This window comes from Labrus mixtus, chromosome 17, assembly GCF_963584025.1.
Source record: "Labrus mixtus chromosome 17, fLabMix1.1, whole genome shotgun sequence".
In the NCBI taxonomy this organism is placed as follows: domain Eukaryota; kingdom Metazoa; phylum Chordata; class Actinopteri; order Labriformes; family Labridae; genus Labrus; species Labrus mixtus.
In genome coordinates, this window is record NC_083628.1 from 19,937,753 (window position 1) to 19,958,505 (window position 20,753).

Genomic DNA, 20,753 nt, shown 5'->3' on the forward strand with positions numbered 1-20,753 from the left:
ATAAAGTCTGAATAAAGAGTTTGTCTGTTTGTATTCCACACGTGCAGCTCACCCCGACAACTTCAGGAGGCTATCAGGAGTTTTTCTGCAAGTGTGAAAGCACGATATGATGCACCAAAAACTGCTTACTAAGTTTTGTCACTTGCGTACACTAAATAACTTAGAAAGTTGGCCAATTCCTCTACTTGGACTTTTCCTTAAAGTCCCTAAAAGTAAAAAAAAAACATTACCTTGTGTGCACAACATAATTATCTTGTGTTTATGAGGTCTCAAGGTGCACAGCGGCTTAAAGGTCACATATCCTCCTCGTCTTCAACCAGTTTAAATAAGTCTCAGAGCTCCTCAAAACATGTGTGTGAAGTTTCTTGTTCTAAATCCACTCTGATCCTGTATTTGATCATGTCTATAAACCCCTCTATTTCAGACCTGCTCAGAACAGGCTGTTTCTGTGTCTGTACCTTTAAATATGTAAATGAGCTGTGTCTGACCACACCCCCTCTCTGGAAGGACTTGGGTGTACTCTGTCTTTCTCGCTCCATGTCCTATTGTTTACGGTGAGAAGGCAGACTTAGAGGACAGAACAAACACCTAGCTGTGGGAGTGTCACCCACCTGGGGGAGGGGTTACTGCCCTTTGTGATGTCACAAAGGGAAAATCTCCAAACGGCCTGTTTGAGCACACATTTTCTGAAAAGTGGAGCAGGCAAAAGACTTAGAGGATGGACTTTTCTTATCACAAGGAGGTTTGTAGATAAACTAGAGATACATATTAGAAAAACATGGTGAATAGTATTTTGCATAATATGTGACCTTTAAATTAGCATTCAGAAACTGCATTTGAGTGATGCACTTTCTCTTCACAGTTTAGGACAACAAGGCAAGCTGATCAGTCAGTTCAAACAAAATTATTTTCAGTTCCTTTTTTTCTGCCAAAGCACTTCTTAATCTACCAAAATAATTTCCTTCCTTTCTCCTCTTCCTCCTCCTCCTCCTCCTCCTCCTCCTCCTCTTCCTCCTCTTCTTCTACTTCTTCCTCCTCCTCCTCCTCCTCTTCTTCTTCAGTGTCCTCTTTATATGTCATCCTCCAGCTGAGAGTCCATTCATTCTTCCACGTACCTTCCTTCTCCTCCTCCTCTTCTTCTTCATGAATCAGTCTTGTGAATCTCGGACTTCGGTGCTCGGTGGAGAAATAAACCACTTTATCTTCGGCCGGTTTCTTCCAGCGACAAATCCTCCACGACTCCTTCCAAGCATACCACTCCTCCACCTCATCCTCTTCCTCCTCCTCTTCCTCCTCGCCTGGATCTCCCGATCTGTGAGCCACCGCCACCATCCACGACTGCTTCCAGGAGGAGAAGGAGGCGTGGAGTTTGTGGAACTGCAGATGTAACGGGACGCTTGGTTTGCGTTTCTTTCCTTTCTTTTTTGCGTTTTTGTCCTCGTCTTTCTCGTCTACTTTCACGCGGCTGACGTCTTCTGTTTTGACCTTCATCAGATCTTCAATATGTTTTAAGTCTTCACCCTCCTCTACCTCTTCTTCATCCTCCTCCTCCTTCCCCATGTCCAATTCTCTATCCTCCTCATCCAATTTGTCTTTTTCATTTTCCTTTTTATCCTCCTCATCAACATCTTTATTGTCCTCTTCGTCGCCTGCTTTGTTCTCCTCATCTTCATCTTCATCTTCATCTTCATCTTCGTCTTCATCCTTCTCCTCCTCCTCTTCCTCAGCATCTTTATTATCCTCTTTATATTTATTGTCAATTTTTGACTCCTTCTCTACTTTGTCCTCCTCCTCGTCAGCTTCTTCATCTTCCTCTTTGTCCTCTTCTGTCTCCTCCTGTTCTTTGTCTAACTCTTTCTCTTCATCTTCCTCTTCCTTGTCTGCTTCTTCATCCTCATCCTCCTCCTCCTCCTCATCGTCTTCTTTGTCCTTATCCTCCTGGTCCTCCTCTTTGTCATCTTCCTCCAATAAAATGTGATCCTTGATTTGATCTTTTTGTTTGTCCTCCGTCTCTTCCTCTTCCTCATCAACTTCTTTGTCCTCTGCCTCCTTTTCCTCTTCATCCATCTTGCCTTTTTCCTTCTCTTCTGTGTCCTCCTCTTCATCTGTCTCTTCTTCCCCGCCCTCCTCGTCTTCCTCTTGTTCTTTCGCTGCTAATTCTTTTTCCTCCTCCTCTTCGTCCTCCAAACTGTTTTGGTTTGTGTTTTTGTCCTCCTTCCTCTCATGCTCTTCTTTGTACTTCTCCTCCTCTATGTGCATTTCCTCCTCCACATCTACAAACTCTTCCTCCTCCTCCTCTTCCTCATCCTCCTTCTCACTGTTTTTGTCCTCCTCTTCCTCCTTGTTATCGTGTTTTACCATCTCCTCCTCTGCCACCTCCTGTGCTTCTTTAAACTCCTCCTCCTCCTCCTTCTCCTCATCTTCTTCCTCATTTTCCTCATTTTCCTCCTCCATATCCAAATTGTTTTCCTCCTCCTTCTCCTCATGTCCCGCATCATAGTTGTCCTCCTTTTGTACTTCATTGTTCTCCTCCTTCCTGTTGCCTTCTTCCTCCTCATCTTCCTCGTCCTCATCTACTCCTTCATCCTCCTCCTCTTCCTCCATGTCTTCCTCGTCCTCTTCATCCTTCTTGGTCATTTCTTTGTCTTCCTTGATCTTGTGTATTTCTACATCTCTCTCTTTTTTGTCCATTTTTGTGTCCTGCTTAATTTCAGCAACATCTTCCTTCTCCTCCTCCTCCTCCTCAGCTACTCCTTCATCCTCCTCGTTGTCAACTCCCTCCACCTCCTCCTCCTCTTCTTCATCCTCCCCCTCATCATCCTCCTCCTCCTCCTCCTCTGTTGTGTCAGATTCAACCTCCTCAAGTGGGATCCATCGTTTGGGGGTCCTCCAGGCCTCCATCCATTCTGTCAGATCTGTGACCTCCTCATCCAGCTGTGTTGTAAGAAGGAGGTTCTTGGTTTTCCGTTTAGTCGTCAGCATGGAGCTGTGTCGATGATGGGACGCCAGGGACGCCTCACACCACCTGAGAACATAATCAGAGTTTAGTTCTTAATGTGTAAAAGTAGTTTGAATGAAAAACTGACAGCCATAGTGTGTTAACTCACCTGAACTGTTGCCCGTATCTCCAGCAGGAGCTCCAGCTCTTCTGTCGCTCTTCTGCCTCCACCGGAGGAGCCGCAGAGATCAGCCAGGAGTCACTCCACCCGGGCATGAACACCTCGTTTATCCTCGTCACTGTCATCGTCGGTGTGTCGGAGCTGGAGGAGCTCTCTGACAATGTCTCATCATCATATTCATATTCATACTCTGACTCATCGTCTGTCACTTCGTCTGATTCAAACTCTGTCTCCTCATCTTCAGTGAGGAATTCTGTTTCAAATGTGGCCTCTGAAAGTTTCCATGAATCCTCCCAGTCTGCCAATTCCTCCTGTTTAACAATCACAACATCCATTTTTTCATCATCTTAATCAAAGGATATAGGAGTCATTTGTGTCTGAAAAACAACAAGAAAAGAACATTTAGCTCATCCTCACCTCTTCCTCTAGTCGTTGTAGTTCTTCAGTCTTGTCGCTGAGTTCTTGTTCATAATCCGGCCAGACTACATCCCATTCAGGTTTATACTGTCTGAAGGGAAAGTTCATGATCTTCCAGGTACCCGCCCAGACAGGAAGAGAGTATGTCCCCGTCTCAGCTTTACCAACAAATTTTCTGTCATACAAAACGTCCCACTGGAACTGTTTCTCCTCAGAGAGCTCCAGCTGGGCGGGACTCTTCACCTGGAAACAAGAAGAATTAAAAGATGATCCACAAGTTTTAAATCCCACAGCCTTTCTAGAGAAGGTCAGGGGTTGATTCAGCTTGAGATGTATGTTGTTGAGCTGCACAGCAGGTGACAAAAAGCTCTTTTCCTTCACTCAGACATCACTGTTGGCGCTAACAGATATTTTGACCGTTGCGCCTCGTCTGCTATGTGTTACACATGAAGGCTGAACGGTGAGGTAAAGTGGTTCAGTCCATCTGTGGTAGTATCAGGGGACAATGTGGTAAATGGTAAATGGACTTGAGCTTGTGTAGCGCTTTTCTAGTCTTCTGACTACTCAAAGCTCTTTTACACCGCAGGTCACACCTACACATTCACACACTGATGGTAGAGGCTGCTGAGTAAAGTGTCCATCAGAAGTAACTAATCCCATTCATACACAGCCGCCCCGATGCCCCATGTGGCTCTGTGTCATGGTAACATCAGAGCTGGCAGGGGGGAACAGATTTGTGGATGCAATGTGTAAGGACAGAGGTGTACTGGGGGAAGAACGTAGTTATGGCGCTGTTGCAGAATCGCACCGTGTGAAGGACTTGTATCGAAGGTTGGTTGAATTGATCTGGTTCACTGCAGCCGTATGAACCCAAAATACACAAATTTAGCATTCACTTAACTTTAATTAACGATTGAACAGAGGCCAAAGTTATATTGTGATGCAAATTTTAAAAGATGCATGCTTTGTCAGCTCTTTGTGCAAGATGAAAGTCCACTAACTTTAAATACAACTTCTGGAGAATCTAAACTGTAAAGGCTCATTCACGAGAGATTTCTCAATCAACTTGTAGAAACCTGTAACCTTCTTAACTTAGTGCTATGCAAATATCGGGATTGACTTTTGCACTGAAACTGTAATTGTCCTGTGCAGAAGTTACAGTTATAATCATAATGGTCATTGTACAGTTTAACAATAAAAACTTAAATCTCAAAGGGACGGACTTTTGAAGACACTTTGCCCTGGAATGGACGCATCTGGGACCAAAATGTCCTCCTGAGTCTGAGTGACACAAGCTGAAGGCCTTACATGAAAAGACAGTTTCAGTACCTGTTTCCAGGAGTGACTCCACGGCTCAGCAGGAGTCGTCCACTCCTCCTCTGATGGATACTCCTTGGCTTTGTACTCTCTGTTCAGCTCTATGGTTGTGAATCCTGGGATTCTGGCTTTCAGCTCCGCAGCCTTCAGGTAAAGATACTTTGGAGGCTTCAGACTCATCCAGGAATCTTTCCAGCAAATCTGGAACACGTCCACCACCACTTTTCGTTTTTGCCCTTTTGGTTTGGGCGAAGCTTCTTTCTTTGGAGGAGGTGGGGGAGGGGGAGGCTTAGCTTTGGGTTTGGGGGGGACGACTTTGAATTTGATTTTTGGCTTATTGTCTTCATCCTGGCCACTGGTGACCTTCTTGAATTCTCCATCGGCAACAAGCGACCAGTGATAGTTCCACTTTGAGCCCGCTCTGCAGATTTAAGAACGAAACAAACGTAAATCTACTGAAGTCAGACTGAGAGGACGCTTTGAAACAAAGCTCTAATGAAAATCAAATCCAACAAGACGTGGAATAAAACTGTGTGGGATGTAACTTCTTGAGTCTTATTAATATTACTTTCTCACATTCTTACTTTAAAGTCAATAATGTAATTCAGTAAATATCCCAAAACCTTTCATTGAATTAATCTCCATGTCCAAAGTTAACTGTGAAATGAATTTAAAGATCCTCTCTATAGATTGGCTCTGAAATTATTCTTACATTTTGTTGGAACTTTTTTTCTTCCAGTCAGCCTCCTGTTTGTTCTGATCCGCTACATTCTGAGCGATCTTCTCCCATTGGTCCCTCAGCGGCCCGTTACTGAACGCCCTCCCCTCCTGCTTCTTTGACAACATCCTGTCGCCTAGGAGACGTGAAAATAACAAAGCATTGAAGAAAAGAAACATGCATTTGTGCATTTGCATCGACAAAGTACACACACACTACAACAAATCAAGGGTCTGTTGATGCCTGTCAGTTAGCATCATCACAGAACATAGTCAAGTATTATTTCTCTCACAGGTTTGTTGTTTATTTCACAACAGAAGAAGCGTCTACTTTTGGACATACCTTTTGGTTTTCCATCTCTGCAAAGCTGCAACTAATTATTCTCTCATTATTCTAATTATTCTGTCGGAACATCTAGATGATCCCAAGAAATATCCTCTGGAGAAATATAAATAAAAGTCTCTTCTGTCAGAGTTATTCTGTTTCCACAATAATTTAGACTTTCTCAGAGGAAACGCAAAATAATCTCCAATGCCCCCATGTTGGCTCATTAATACCGAGTGAATTATACACCAGGGCCGTTATACCGCTGAAGAGGACTACATTTTGGAGGAGACTTTATGACAGCCAAATCAACAGGCGCCATTAAAAAAACCAAATCATGGAGTTTGTCCAACACCTTACTAAAGCCGTTTTCACATAATAGCACTCCTGACAATTTGTAGGACTTCCACTGAAATCCTTCTGATCTGTTTGTTCACACATGCACCTCACAGTGGGAGGCCCTTTTTCACACCTTTACCACAGGACAGTGGACAGAGACAGAAATGAGGAAGAGAGAGAGTGGGGAATGACATGTGGGAAAGGAGCCACAGGTCAGATTCGAACCTGGGACGCCCCCCTTTAGGACTCCTGCCTCTGTACACGGGGCACACACACCAACCACCAGGCCACCAACGCCTTGATAAACATCATTTTGAGTTTTTAAAAGGCCGCCTGTGTGTAACATAAAGCTCACACACTTTAATCCCCTGTCTGTCTGCAGGATCCTCTGCAGGACTTAACAGAGTCTGGGGTGATAAATGAGGCTGACTTAATGATAAGCTAAAATAGGGAGGTGAGCTCAGGCTCCCCCACACATGATGATATTAAAGAAGTCCCCAAAGAAAACTGCAGAGACAGTGACCTCTCCCTCTGAAGATTTTTAACAATCCATAAGTGCAGAAGGCTTGAAAGTGAACCAAGCAAGCGAGTATGTTCTCTGCTGTAGAGATAGGAAAGATTTTTAACAATATCACACAGAGACGTTAATGTCCAGACTAAAACAGTGTTATCAGCTGTGAGAAGTCGGAAACTTGCACAATGTCCTCCTAAAATAGAAGTTTCCTTCGGGATGTGTGCGTACTTCTCTCTTTTGTCCCCATACATTCTCGACATGACCACATTCTCACTCCCAGCTCGTATATACGACAGCTCAAGGCTTCAAAATTTAACGCTGTAGGAACCGTTGTAGAGAACTATTTGGACACCTCTTTTTAGTGTGGATATTGGGCTTTTACCCAGAACTTAATTGTAGAAATTGACTCATCATAAAGTTCTACAATTCTACAATTCACAAATTTTACATCAGAGAGTGAGTACAACACAAGCGAGGATCTAGAGAGGAGGAGACAACTGCACCTATAGCATTCACACTGATTTGCTTTATGGCGTAACTATCATGGTTAAAGGTTGCCATTGGTGCTTTCACACATGCTCAACATCCCCTGACTTTTTCAAGACATCCAACAGTGTGTGAATTTTTTCACTCCGACTTGACCCGGAGTCTTTCCTGCCAGCCCCCTAAAACATTTTCTGCATGGAGTCAGGGGGAGATGATGTCAGTGGGGATTTTGGAGTCTGTCTGGGCCTTAGGAAAAAATTCATAGGGGGCCTCTCCAACCAGCATTCATAAATACTATCATAAATAACCTGACACTGACAAAAATAAATTCAAAATAAAAGCGGAAGTTAGTGTGGTTTTACTACTGTCATTGAAAACTTTGAACATTTTGAGCCACTGCTTTTTAAAGTTTGTCAGTCCTCGGGGCCCCCCTATAAGCCAGGGGCCCCAAGCAGTATCCTGCCTTGCCGGTTGACATGAAGCGCCTCTGCATGATGTAGGAACACAGCAGGAAATATTCAGGGAAAATAATTAGCATTGAGCTGGAGGGGTTGATAATGTTTGTATCCTGGGACTGGTGCTCAGACATCTGGTACATCTGGTACAATCTTCACACACTTAATCAAACCGCGTCATCATATTTAAGGTTTGCCAGTATTATGTTTTTTCAGCTCTCTGGTTGATACCGTGAATATGTCAAACTATACCTAGCACTGATAGCACTGACTTGGATATATAAGCAGAAATTGTCATAATTGCGACGAACTCTTCACCTTCCAGGTCCTTCTTTTTATGTCCACTTCTTGCCTCCAGGTTCCCCCTCCCGCCCCCCCACCCACCCATCTGACAGAGATAGTCTCCTGCTGTGAGGTTCATGTGTGAACACACAGGTTAGCAACTTCTCAATAACAGGTACGTTAATTACAAATTCTCTACTTATGGAGACTTATTGAAACACAATTGAGACCATAAAATCACAAGTAAAATGTTTACTATCAAGTTAGCAGTAGGCTCTCTTTTCATCTGGTTTCATGCATTCTGACTTTCCACACACAACATTTTTCTCCTCTGTAGAAGTTAAACTTGGAAAACACACTTTTTATACCACTAACATTGTCGACTACGCTGCCTTTGTCTGCCCTGACCTTGCAAATTATATAGGACCCTCCTGTTAGCCTATAGCCTTAGCTTAAGTGACACAAAGACTGCTAAGTCAGCTCAATACTCATTCAAACCACAAAACCTCTCTGAAATATAAGACTTCACTTTTTAAATATACACTTTGTTAAACAAGTTAACTTCTCCTGACTTACCTTGTGTCTTTCTGACTCTCTCAAAGACTGTCTGTGTGTCTGTTTACATCCAATAACATGAAGGTGAACCACAGTGTCTGTCCCTTCCTCTGGACAAGTCAGTCTCTTATCTTTATATGATTCAAGAAGGAACCAGTCTGTGTCTCTGCCTGTCTTCTGTCTCTGTCTGTCTGTCTGTCTTGAGTCTGTTTGTGCAGTTAAATTTTAGACAGCTTACACAGTCTGTCGTGTATGTCTGCTCTGTGGTGAGCAGGCTTCCCTCTTTGCTATTTTTACATCATACGTTAACGGATCCAGAGCTGCAGCTCTAAATTTAGTGTCAACTGAGGCAACGAGGGGAGCAGCCAGCAGCAGCCGGGTAATGAAGAGAAGTTTATTTAATTAAATAAAACACTTATGTGAAATCGATCTTTAATCAACAGGTGCGAAAAATAAAAAAACAAATAAGACAGGTCTTAACATGTCTGAGCCAATCAGAAACCAGGGCTGTGTGCTAAAACACAGACACCTCCCCTTGCTGGAGAGCTGCCAAGCATTGTGAGGACTGTCAGGCAGCTCTCGGTTTAGAGTTTCAAGGTTCCTGCAGGCCACACAGTTTAAGTGCAACGTCACACATGCATACATTTAACTCTGTAAAGTATGAATGGGTTAATGTCCATTCTGTAGAACAATAAAACATTTCCTTCCGGTGGTAAACATCTTCGCTTCAGGTTGAGGTCAACTATGTTGAACCTTGAGCGGCGCTGCTGCTGCCTCAACCAGTAGCAAAATGGAATGTGTTTGGAGTGTGTTTGACCACAAACCAGTTATCTGATACATAAGACGCTTCTGCAGGCAGTGGGATGGGTGACTGTTCCTGACTGCTCAGATGTAAATAAAACTCTCCTTGTTGAGTCATTGGTCTAGAAATTGAACAAGTGTGTAAGAAAGGTAACTTAGCTTGTAGAGTGTGTGTAATCTGTTCAGAGGTTCTCACTGAACCAAATGTCTAAAAATTATTATGTTATTTTCTTTAAATCAAACCTTCTTTTGCAACTCTAAAGCTCTATTCACACATGAGCTGCACTACCTTGAAATGTTCACAATATTTTGAGGTTGGCTGCATGTATGAATGCAAACGGTCAAATTTTACATCCCGACTTTATCTCAAAGTTAACATCACCTTAACTTGATTTGACTAACTGAGAGTACGGACAATGTCACAAAACACAGAGCCAGGTTGTCTTTATTGGAATCATTTTTAAAGTCTCCATGAAACAGAACTTTTAGAGTATCTAACTGCTGAGTCATGATGTATGTCTGACTGAAATGGGTTAGAACCAATCACAAGACAGAAGGCGGGACATAACGTTGATTAGAATTAATTTCAATCATCAGCTTCAACAAAGCTTTTTAGTTGGTTGAAAAATGAGTAAACGACCCTGAGTGCAGGACGAGTCTTCAGACATTTGAAACATTTCGTTTTATTTTTGGGCCCTCTGCCTTCATTAGAGAGGACAGCTGAAGAGAGACATGAAAAGTTGAGAGGAGAGAGTGGGGGATGACATGCAGCAAAGGGCCGAGGTCGGATTTGAACCCATAAGGATTATAGCCCTTGTTCATGGGGCCTGCTGAATAACCGCTAGGCCATACAGTGCAACTAAAATACAGTTATTTTGATTTTGTAAAAATACTCACATAATGCTTCATGGAAATATACAGTATTTGGCAGACAAATTAACATTAACACAGGAAGGCTGGATTTAAACAGGACTTTAAAATAAAGATTGCAGCTCTTATTTTTCAGCCTCTATTTTCCTCCTCACTATGTGGAATATGTCTTCACAACTATTTATGACCATTGGCGTCCAGCTGAGGACAAATGAAGCTTGTAAACAAGTATTTCTTCACAACCAAGAGACATGATATATGAAGCCTCAGTGCAGCGTGACTAAGCAGGATAAACTGTTTTTGTAAATCCCCTGATGTGTCCATGCAGAACACACCCTAACCCTAACCCGGCTGATTTCACCTTGACCGATGATGCAAGACCACACCACCAACACCAACACTGTCCAATTTACGAGTTTCTTTTCTGTTCTTATGACTTAAGGTGTAAATCTGTTGGCAGGCAAACAATACGGTTTGTGCTAACAGAAGCGTTTTGATTTTAGTCCGAGTATAATTGTCTACATTTTTAGATGGCCTTGAGTGTGTGCAGGAAAACAGACTTCTAACAGATATCTCAATCCTTCTAGTAGACATCGCCTTTCAACTCCAAATCCAACCGACCTTCTTAAACCGCAACTCAGCCAGTAATCCAAGGGAACACCCAGAATAGGAAGTCTTGGCCGGAGGTCCTTAATCACGAACTGCTGGCTAAACCTGAAGCCCTAAAAGTTGTCTTTAACATCACCAGACAATAATAGAAGTGTTCTGAGAATGGGTTTTACTCACCCATATCTTACAGTCATGAATAATAGCTTTTATCATGGGAGTGAATTTCCTTTCTTTTTGGGGGGGCAGTCAGCAGAAGTTTCCGATGAATGTATTTTACTACTAAGTTTAATGAAAGTATAAATGTGCCTGTAATAGTTAAATCATGAGTATGACTGGTACAGTAGAGACAAAAAATCGACTTGGCTGGTGGTCATGGCCAGAAAAAACACAGGACTTAAAGATCCCATATTATGCTTTTTCTGGTTTTATATGCTCTTTAGTGTGTTTTCCAAGTGTCCTGTGCATGTTTAGGTACATCTATTTGCAAAAATTCAAAGTCTGCGGAAACGCGGCTTCTCCTACGTCCTCTCCTAGGTCCTCCTGTTAACTGTAGCATTAGCTGCATGTAACGCTCGGTTCTAGCCCCCCTCGATAAAAATTTGTCAGTCCGACGTCATTGTCAGTGTGAGATCACTGATCTAAGCCCATTGGCTCGTTGTGGCAAGCCCAGCAGCTCATGTTGCACGCCCGTTAACTTCTGTAGCACGCCCACGATATGCCGTAGCCTGCGGTAGCACAGTAGTGCTAAGGTGCTAATGTTTATGCTACCCTCGGACGGAGCCAGTGGCTGCATTCCCAATATGGTAAAAGAGGCGGGACATTTCCGAGAACCGTGCTGAGCGACTGACCAATTATGGCAGAGCCGAGAGGCCGACCAATCAGATCAGACTTGGCCCACGTTGGGACTCTGAACGTGGGCACTTCAGAGCCTTAGAGAGAGCGGTGCATGGAGCGGCAGTACATGAAAACAGACACTTTTTTCGAAGTTTAGCTATTGTGAACATACTTTAGTGGGTACATAGATTAAATATATGAACCCCAAAAAGGGCATAATATGGGCTCTTTAAAACTACAAAATGAATTTCAGGCTCGGACCAGAAGTCAAAGTTGAATTGCCATCCAAATGCAATCCTGGAACCCATCAGCGACAAGGCGACCATTTTTGGAAAGATGGCTAACTATACTTGGTAATTCTAGTGTAGCCAGCATTTAGGGATAAATGAGTTGCAGCCAAGATTCCCTTTGACTTTGTTTACAGTCCAGTTTGCAACATGAAAAGTGACTGTGTGAAAACAGATCAAAAGAGAAACACACTCGCCCCTTCAGATATGCCTGTAATAGAGATAACACTGTCAAAATACCGCCACTGATAACCGGGACGTCATTACGGTGGATTGCATTGTGCCTGCTTTTGCTCTCTATATGGACTGTTTTCCTGCATATGTAAGAGCTGAATGATGGTCAAAACTACTCTGACCCTAACACAGGTTGAAACCAGAACACTTAACATACCAGAATCAAGTCCCCTAATCTGTATACAGATTAAACTACCGTTTTAATGTAGAGATTAGATTTAGTTCCTTCTTAACACTTACCAAAGCAAGAGACCTGTTACTGGTGGGTTATTTTTCATGGGTCATTTTTCTCTGAGGTCACAGAGCAGCAGGAGACGCCTCCACCTGTAACAGGATCCTCCGGTCATCTTGTTGCTGATGGTAGAAAACTGCAGTCGCTCATTTGAGCTGCAGACCAGGCAGGTCTCAACCGGCCTTTAGTACCATTACTACAACAAGCACTCTGAGTTTAAACTTCAAGGACCCATTGTGGGAATTATATGAGGTACTAATGAGTAAAATGTGTATGGAGCAAGTAAGTCCTTATCAAATCCATCATACTCACCCGTTTCCTATTCTAAATCAGTCCTGATGATGATAGATGGAGTTTCCACTTCCTCACTTGAACCTTGTTCTGTTTGAGCTACTTCCACCTGTTCAGACTTTTGTTCCCCGTCAGTTTGAAGAAGTTGCTCCATCGCTTTTCAGATCCTTCGCCCGCCCTGTGTCCTTCATGTTGCATTTAGCTGCTTACCTCAAGTTATGAGAAGAATATTAAATATATTTTTAATAAATCAGCAATTTATGAAGTGTAACTCCAGCACTGTCAACAATGTCTATATTTGAACCCTTTTCCTGCTTTCCTCCAAACTGAAACAGTTAAAGGTTTTTTTTGTTGTCTTGGAAAGTCTCTTTAGATATGATCGCCTCATCGTCCCCAGCATAGACACACTCCTGAATATAATCAACATATAGGTTTATGTCCCAACCATCCCTTTGAAACGATTCAGCTTCGTCTTGATTAATCAAGGTTTTTCCTAAAAGTTTCCCAGTAGATATAACAGTCAATTTTGCATCAGCTTCACTTTGAAAACGGTGCCTGCACTCACAGCAAATAGGCTAAGAGGTCTTGCAAGTTAAAAAAAACATAAATTTCCCTAATGTTTGTGTCTGAAACAATGATGTCTTGTTTATTCATGGATGACAGTTTGAACTGTATTTAAAGTGAAGTAGGAGTTTTTTTCAATTCTCTTCAAAGCAGTAAATATTCTGTAGCTTCCTAGTAACACCATCTAGTGGACATATAAGGAGCTGCCGGTGATTACACTTGGCTCTGACTGCACCTCTTACTGTACTTCCTCATACTGATTCATAAAACCTTGCTTGTAGTGAAGGACATACCTTGATGTCATCCATCTGTCTTCGTAAATCATTTCTCTGAGATTTTGTGGAACAGCTTCCAAAAATGCAATCTGCAATGCTGCAGGAAATGAATAACTAACAGGTAAAACAGGTCATTTAAAATGAATAGAAAATACTCAATATTTGCACCATGTTCAAAAGGCTTTAACCACTATGTTACAAACTGTTGATCTCAAGTTTTAGTTATGACTTACAAAGGTCAAATTTTGTATGTTTTAAAATATTTCTGTCCTTACATTGTTTTATTTCACACATTTTCAGATATGTTTGTTTTGTGTTAAGTGCAAAAATGTACACAGCAAATGGTGATGTTTTTTAATCCTTTAATAAAAAAAACCAGTGAGAGAATACATTCACCAGAATGCACATGCTTTCTATCTTGTCTTGTGGCCGTTCATCGGTGGGTACGGTGGAATGAGGAATTTCCAAGAATCATTCCAACCTTTGAGGGACTTCACAGGTGTTTTCAAACTACCAGGTTTTACCAAAAACTTCCAAGATTCTGCCCACTCTTCAAGCATCTTGTCATTGTTTTCATCCGTCATTTTAGGCGTGTTCTTTGAAGCGGGTCCTCTCTTGGGTCGCGGTTGGGTTTTACCTAACAGGTGACATCCGGCCCACTTCTTGTCTCCTTGCTTCTCCTTCTCAATGTTGGAATACAAATGCTTCCTTGTGCTGATATGTTTGGTTACAATCACCATAGGGTCAACAGTTACCTTAGACTTTGTTTTGTCTTTGCTCTGAGCACTGGCACCCTGAAGGAACCTATGAGAAGGTCCCCACTGACTGAAGTTTGCAGGGTTGTTGCTGAACTTGGGGTTGATTTTGTTTTGAGTGTTCATTTCTCTAAACCACATAACCGTATAACAAGAGGTGTTGGGAGAGGACTCCACCCAGGGTTGCTCCACTTGGGGCATGGGGTTGGCAATCCTGAAAGACCTTCCCCATTTTGACCCATGGCCATTTGTGGTGCCGTGGGGCTGCTGAATATTGCTGCTCATGGTTTTCTCAGTTGCACCTGAAGATCCAGAGATACTTGGTGTTTGGCTCAGAAGTGGACCCGCTTTCCATGAAGCATTCCACTCTTTCTCTGGATATTGTTCCCTGAACAGCTTGGTGTCAAAAGATCGGCTCATTTTTCCTCGGGCTCTCTGCATGGACATCCAATCTCTCTGGGGTTGGATCTCCATTAATGCATCCAGGCGGTTCTCCCTGGGCACCTGCTCAGTCCAACGGTCTGTGTGGAATACAGACCACTGCCACGAATCCCTCCATTGAGTTAAAGAGGGCCTGTCTTGGCGGAACTGAGTTTCTGAGACCATCCAAGCCTCCTGCCAGTCAGAAACTGACCTTCTGTACCTTCTCTGATTCCATGAGTTGTCGGGATTGTGGGAAGACACACTTGAACTTCCTTGGCTTGTTTGTGGCCTGACTTCACCAGGTTGTGATTGGCGTTGGCGCCTTGAGAACCTCCAAGATTGTTCCCACGTTCGCTCTGAAGTTGGGCCGTTCTTCGGGAGTTCTACAGGGGCAAAGTGGTTCAACTCTCTTGCACGATCTACTCTGACTTGGGGCGCTGTGGTCCAACCCTGTTGCCAAGCTTCAGGCTCCTGACGCAGGGGCTGGCAGGTGAATTTCCATGAGTTTGTCCACTCTGAGGCAGCAGGCGTATTGTCCTCTCCCCTCTCAGCTCCTCTGAAAGGACTGGAAGGATCAGGCCTGTATCTTCTTCTCTCCATCCTCATTCTGTGTTTCACTGACTTCCAGGAGTCCTTCCATTCTGAGGTGGACGAGTCATTTCCCAGGTGTTTCAAACAAAGCAGCTGAGATTGGGAAAACTCTCTCCTTGGGTGATAAATCGTGCTATGTTTCAGTTGCTCATAACGTGGGTCAACGTTCCCTGATGTTGAAGAATTCCCCTTTGTCTTACTCTCCACCTTCTGAGCCTCCGAAGTAGTTACCTGTGAGAGCTTCAGCACTTTTTCTAATTCTTCACATGGCTTTGAGTTGTTTTTTGTCACCTGCCATGACTTGGTCCATTCAGCGAGTGCCTCAAATTCCTCCCAGAGCTGCATGTTAAGATTTTTGTTCTTCTGCTCATGAGGCACAACGATGACTTTGTGGTGGTTTGACTCTCTCTGCTGGTCGTTATGATCATAGGTATCACCTTGTTTTGTAGAGGAATTCTTGTGGTTGTTGAAGACTGTCATGGCTGCTCTCCAAGAATCAACCCAAGCTGAACTGAGTGATTTTGTATTTTGGGGCGTCTTGACGTTGTTGCGGCCAAGATGGTTGGCAAGCTTCCAATTCTCCAACATGGAGCTCATTTCATTATTGTTATTCTGCTTTGACTTATTCGTTAGACCATTATTTGGAGCAGTGAAGTTATCCTGCTGAGTTCCTGGCTTGGTGGACATCCATGACTCGTTCCACTCTGATGAACACAATTCTTCGTTGTATTGCTGAGTCTCCTCCAACAAGTTGAACAATCCAGATTTGGCTAAATTCTCTCCATCCTCGGACGATGTATCCTTATTGGTTTTGTCAGATTTTCTCCAGGAGACCTGCCACTCCTCAGCGGGAAGACTCAAGTCTAGTTCTTGAGATTCCACCATCCTTGTCTCAAGTTTCTCCCAGAAATGGAGGATGTTAGGATCCATCATGTTGGGCCCATTCTTCCAAGGCATCCCTGCTTTGGTGTAAGGCTGCTGGGTAGCAAACATCCAGCAGTGGCCCCAATCTGATCTAGCTTCAGTGCCTTCTGCTGGTAGTGGCAAGGCCTTGTTGTACTTCCATGACTTCCCCCACACCATAGAAGAGGGTTGAGTTTGGTTGATGAACAAGAGCATCTGGAGCTTCATAAGGCCCTTTTCTGGCAGCTTTTTGGTGGTACTTGGAGTGGAGAGGCCTCTGCTCTGAACTCCTGGTCTTCCAAGTGGACCTGAACCTACCCCACGTGGAACAGGAGGAGGAGCCTGAGCTTTCTTGGTCTTCCAGACATTGTCCTCATCTACCTTATCCTCAACCGGTTTAGGTTTCCTCTCTGGCCTTTTGTAGTTTCCTTGTCTTGCAGCCAATCGATTTGCCCAATCTTTGTTGATTCTGTTAAAAAATGTACAAAAAAAAGGTTTCAAAGCTCTCAGAAACTTAAAGCAAGTACAAAAACAACTGACATGGGTTGACAAGCACTCTCAAAAGCTGGGGGAGAAAAAGTTAAATTCAAAGGGTGATTTAATTCTTGCATTAAATGGCACACATTTTTAACATTTCTTAAAATTAGGATTACAGAATCCAGTTTTGACTGAAGGAGAAATGATGTGACAATCTCAGATCTTATTACTGATCGGAGTATGGTTGCATTACATGCTAAAAACCGCATGCTAAATGCATTAGCATCATGGTAACTTTCGTATTAGAGTTCTTGGTTATTGAGATGCCCAGCTAAATGGATAGACGTGCATCGCCCTCTTGTGTTATGTTTGTACATTACAGTAATAGAGGTGTAGTCTGTTACTGGGTAACAGTATGTGTGATGTATTTATATCCACACAGAAAGTCCAAACGTGTGAGGAGAGAGGTATATATAACTGCTCTGTTTATATTTAGCTCTGTGGGGACACTTAGAGCAGGATGAGATAATGTTACACCAAAAGAAATACACACTGACAAACTGTTATTTATATGCAGATGACATATTAGTCTCCTCATTATTAAATCAAGCAAGAGTGAGATACATTACAACATTATGTACTTGAGTATAAGAGCGAACTGCTACAAAAAAATAACTTGTGCTTTTTAGAGATTTAACTCGTGGATTGTCATGGCAACCGTAAAACATAAAGCTTTGTATTCTTGCTTATTTTTCCCGCAGAAATATTCATAACAAAGATTTTACTCATATTTTTAATCATGCAAGTTAAAGAAATAACTTTATTAAGTGTAGGAGAATAAAAATACATTTGCTTAAAATGTATATCAAAGATTATTTTCAACCTTATCTGACATAAATTAGAGATAATAATAATAAGGCATGTGGCCTATCTGCTTGATTTTTGGTTTTACAAATGATTAGCAGATTTAAAAAAAATCTAATTCTGTTGAACAACTGCAATCTGTAGAACAGATTATAGACCAAAGATTACAGATGAAAGATTATTCATGCATAGATTTCTGATCGTAAACCTTGTACTGTATCTGCTGTGTGATTCGACCCATAGCCAGTCGATCTACCCCGAGCTTCCCTCCCCCTGGTGTTCGGTGTCGACTGTAAAATCACTATTTGTGACACTATGTTCAACCATTCCTAACCTCTCCCACTTCGTGACACATAATCCATTTAGGTACATGTTGCTACTGTCTGAGCCCCGGTGTCAGCTTTAATTGCTTACCTTTCAGCACACTGACTGATCACATTACTCTCAAGAGAAAACCTTCAGTTCCAACTCTTGGGATGGTTGAATTTGATTTATTTGCAGGATAAAGTGATGCACGAGAAAAGTTAATTTATATCTTGATATTAGGCCAAATTTTAGACTTAGGAAATAAAGTGAAAACTTTTGTTAGTCCATTGTTCCTGTTCAGAGCCTCCCTTTACACTCCCTGAGTTTAATAATATTCCTGTACTGACTGCTTGCTTAATTTCTGCCTCTGTGTTTCCTTGATGACTAAACATTGTTCTGACCTTACCCAGTCTACATGTTAGTCCAGCATTTCCATTCACAAGAATCTTAAATATCACAATCCTTTCAGTTGCCTGTTTTGCTAGTTTAATCTAAAAACTTGTGCAATCATTCAACAGTTCTGCAGTCAGCCTTTTCTTCCTAGAGGTGTTAATATTCGCTTTTTTTTGGTAACAGGTACTCAGAGAAATGTTGATTCACATTTTGGGTAAGTTCTGCAGAGTCTGCAGAGTCACTTAGGCCTTCATCATTGTAATAAAAAATATGTAATGCATTACATTTTAGCCAACAGGAAGCAGCCATTGCAAAACTACAAGCTGTTAAAAAAAGCGATCTCAGGAGTATCAAAATAAAACCATTAATTCTATGAATCTTAAATGCACCAACTTTTCATGCTCTAAAAGATATTTTATCTAATTTAAAGCCTTAAAGGACTTTGCCCTCTTTATAGATCACAGACTCCTTCCCAACATATTGAACACTCCTCCGAATGTTAGACCTGCTGACTCAGTGGATAGTTTTACTAAACACCTTAAAGCACATCTTTTTACCTTTTGCAAACTGCCCCTGTTTAAATATGTCCTGTCCAAACATCCTTGAGTACTAATTGTTGGGGAATTCATCAGCTCTGGAGTTACTTAATATGCACTAAAGGTGGAAATACTACACTAATACATTAGCAATATTTGAAAAAACATTAGAATTTGGCGGCATCTGAAACTGCATCCTGAAAAATGTCCCTGCAACCTTAAACCAAAGGTTAACGCTGTTACCTGACAGTAAGGGAGGTTTCACTGTTGAGGTGTTGGATTGGCATGCATTGGTTTCTGCAAGGTGTAGCTTTAAAACATAACTTCATGACAATGGCTCTGACATTCAGTTTCCAGATCATCGGTTGAACTTTTTTGAAGATCAAATAGGGAAGTTTAGATTTGTCTTGCGTAAGTGAACGATGCAATAACGGGTTTGTGTAAGAGCATCTTTGTGTCTCAGGTCTACCAGGCAGAACAACCAATGTCACAACTTTCCCTTTCAATCTATCACAACTAACGGCTTCTACTTTTATCTGGTAAAAATCTAAGTGCAAAAACAATTTTGAAAAAATGTTAAATTTGCTGTCATAAAGACCAGGAAGTGAATTTGATCACGTTGTCTTGGACCTGCAGGCAGCCTGTGCACACTCAGACAGACTGAAATGTTTTGTGCTGCTTTAGGTGGATTGCTGCCAAACTGAATTTCATGCAATGATCATAAAGTTTCTATTCGAGCTGTTTGATTTTGAAATGGTTTGAGTCCTTACGTGATCAGAGCGCTCTTCCCTATCCGCTCCTGCTCCGTCTGCATCTTCTGGTCATATTCCCTCTCTCTGATCTCCCAGACGTTCCTCATGATGGAGGCGTCGCAGCCCACCGCCTCAACGTTCCTCTCATTCGACATCTTCGAACTTCTTAAAACTCCCTGCACACACACACACACAGAGAAAAAGAAGCGTTTAAATTGTATGTCCACGTTGTTTCTCTTTTGCTAATATTTGTGGTTTTCTGGATCCTGAAGACGAGGAGGTGATGTACCTTGTAGCAGTGATCATCTGTGTTTGAGGTTGCAGACAGCTCTGCTCCTATATATCGTCACTGAAGGAGTCTTTGACCTGCTGATGGACATCTGAGGGGCAGGCCTAACTAAAAATACAACACCCTCCAACAGGCACACATGCACAGAAGATGCCCTGCCTTCTATAGACACATGATGCCAACATTAGGGTCAGTGCCGGCTCCTATATGTGATGTGTGTTTTGGTATCTATGTGCACAGATGCTCTGTGTCTCTGTGCCAAGTAGGACATGTTCCTGGATAAATGTTTCACATTGCACTCCGGGACCTACATTTCAACAAGCCAATCACAGCCCTCATGAGTCTGTATTAATGTATGGAAGCCCTAAAAGGACATGCGTCCATACATTTTATTGTACTCTGTTTCCCCGTGACAACGAGTGAATTTCGGTTGTTTTCTCAAAACTTTAACTCATTTATGTCCTTATCTCGGGATATCAGAGTGTTACATTTAGTCATCTCGAGAAATTAACCTGTTATCATGGGAAAACTGGTTCGTCAGGTCATGGGGAAATAAGGAACTGGACCCAACTGCAGATTAAACAAAAAGGATTTAATAAAACAATAAGTTCAAAAGACAAAAGCATAAGCATTTACTCCATCTTCAGCGAAAGTCCCAAAAAATCCACAAATGGTAAAACAAATCACAGGGAGGCACAGGAAAACTCCACATGAGGATCAAACACAGGAACACAGGGAGGATGACGTGTGAACTGACAACAAAAATTAACGCTGAGGTCGTCAGACACAGGTGAAGACAATCAGCTTGGCTGTCCTCGCCTGTGTCTTGTTGGTCTCACCGGTGTTTGATTACCCCAGTGTCTAGTCTCTGGCCCTTTTCAAAAAGCCACAGCTCAGTATGCAGTGCAGACTTTTCAGTAGACTGAACCCTCGTGATCTTT

At 42.4% G+C, this 20,753-nt stretch overlaps 2 protein-coding genes across 2 annotated transcripts; both read right to left on the minus strand.

Annotated features, from left to right (window-relative positions):
* Positions 1-257: 257 nt before the first annotated feature.
* LOC132992379 (glutamic acid-rich protein-like) lies at positions 258-8,784 on the minus strand. The gene is made up of 6 exons (XM_061061634.1): positions 8,548-8,784; positions 5,566-5,707; positions 4,866-5,274; positions 3,537-3,779; positions 3,108-3,430; positions 258-3,025 (listed from the first exon to the last, which is right to left on the minus strand). The coding sequence occupies exons 2-6, from the start codon at positions 5,697-5,699 to the stop codon at positions 946-948; spliced, it is 3,189 nt and encodes a 1,062-aa protein (XP_060917617.1). The 5' UTR covers positions 5,700-5,707; positions 8,548-8,784; the 3' UTR covers positions 258-945.
* A 5,084-nt stretch (positions 8,785-13,868) lies between these two features.
* LOC132992362 (uncharacterized) lies at positions 13,869-19,950 on the minus strand. The gene is made up of 3 exons (XM_061061610.1): positions 19,813-19,950; positions 19,542-19,699; positions 13,869-16,664 (listed from the first exon to the last, which is right to left on the minus strand). The coding sequence occupies exons 2-3, from the start codon at positions 19,676-19,678 to the stop codon at positions 13,937-13,939; spliced, it is 2,865 nt and encodes a 954-aa protein (XP_060917593.1). The 5' UTR covers positions 19,679-19,699; positions 19,813-19,950; the 3' UTR covers positions 13,869-13,936.
* Positions 19,951-20,753: the final 803 nt, after the last annotated feature.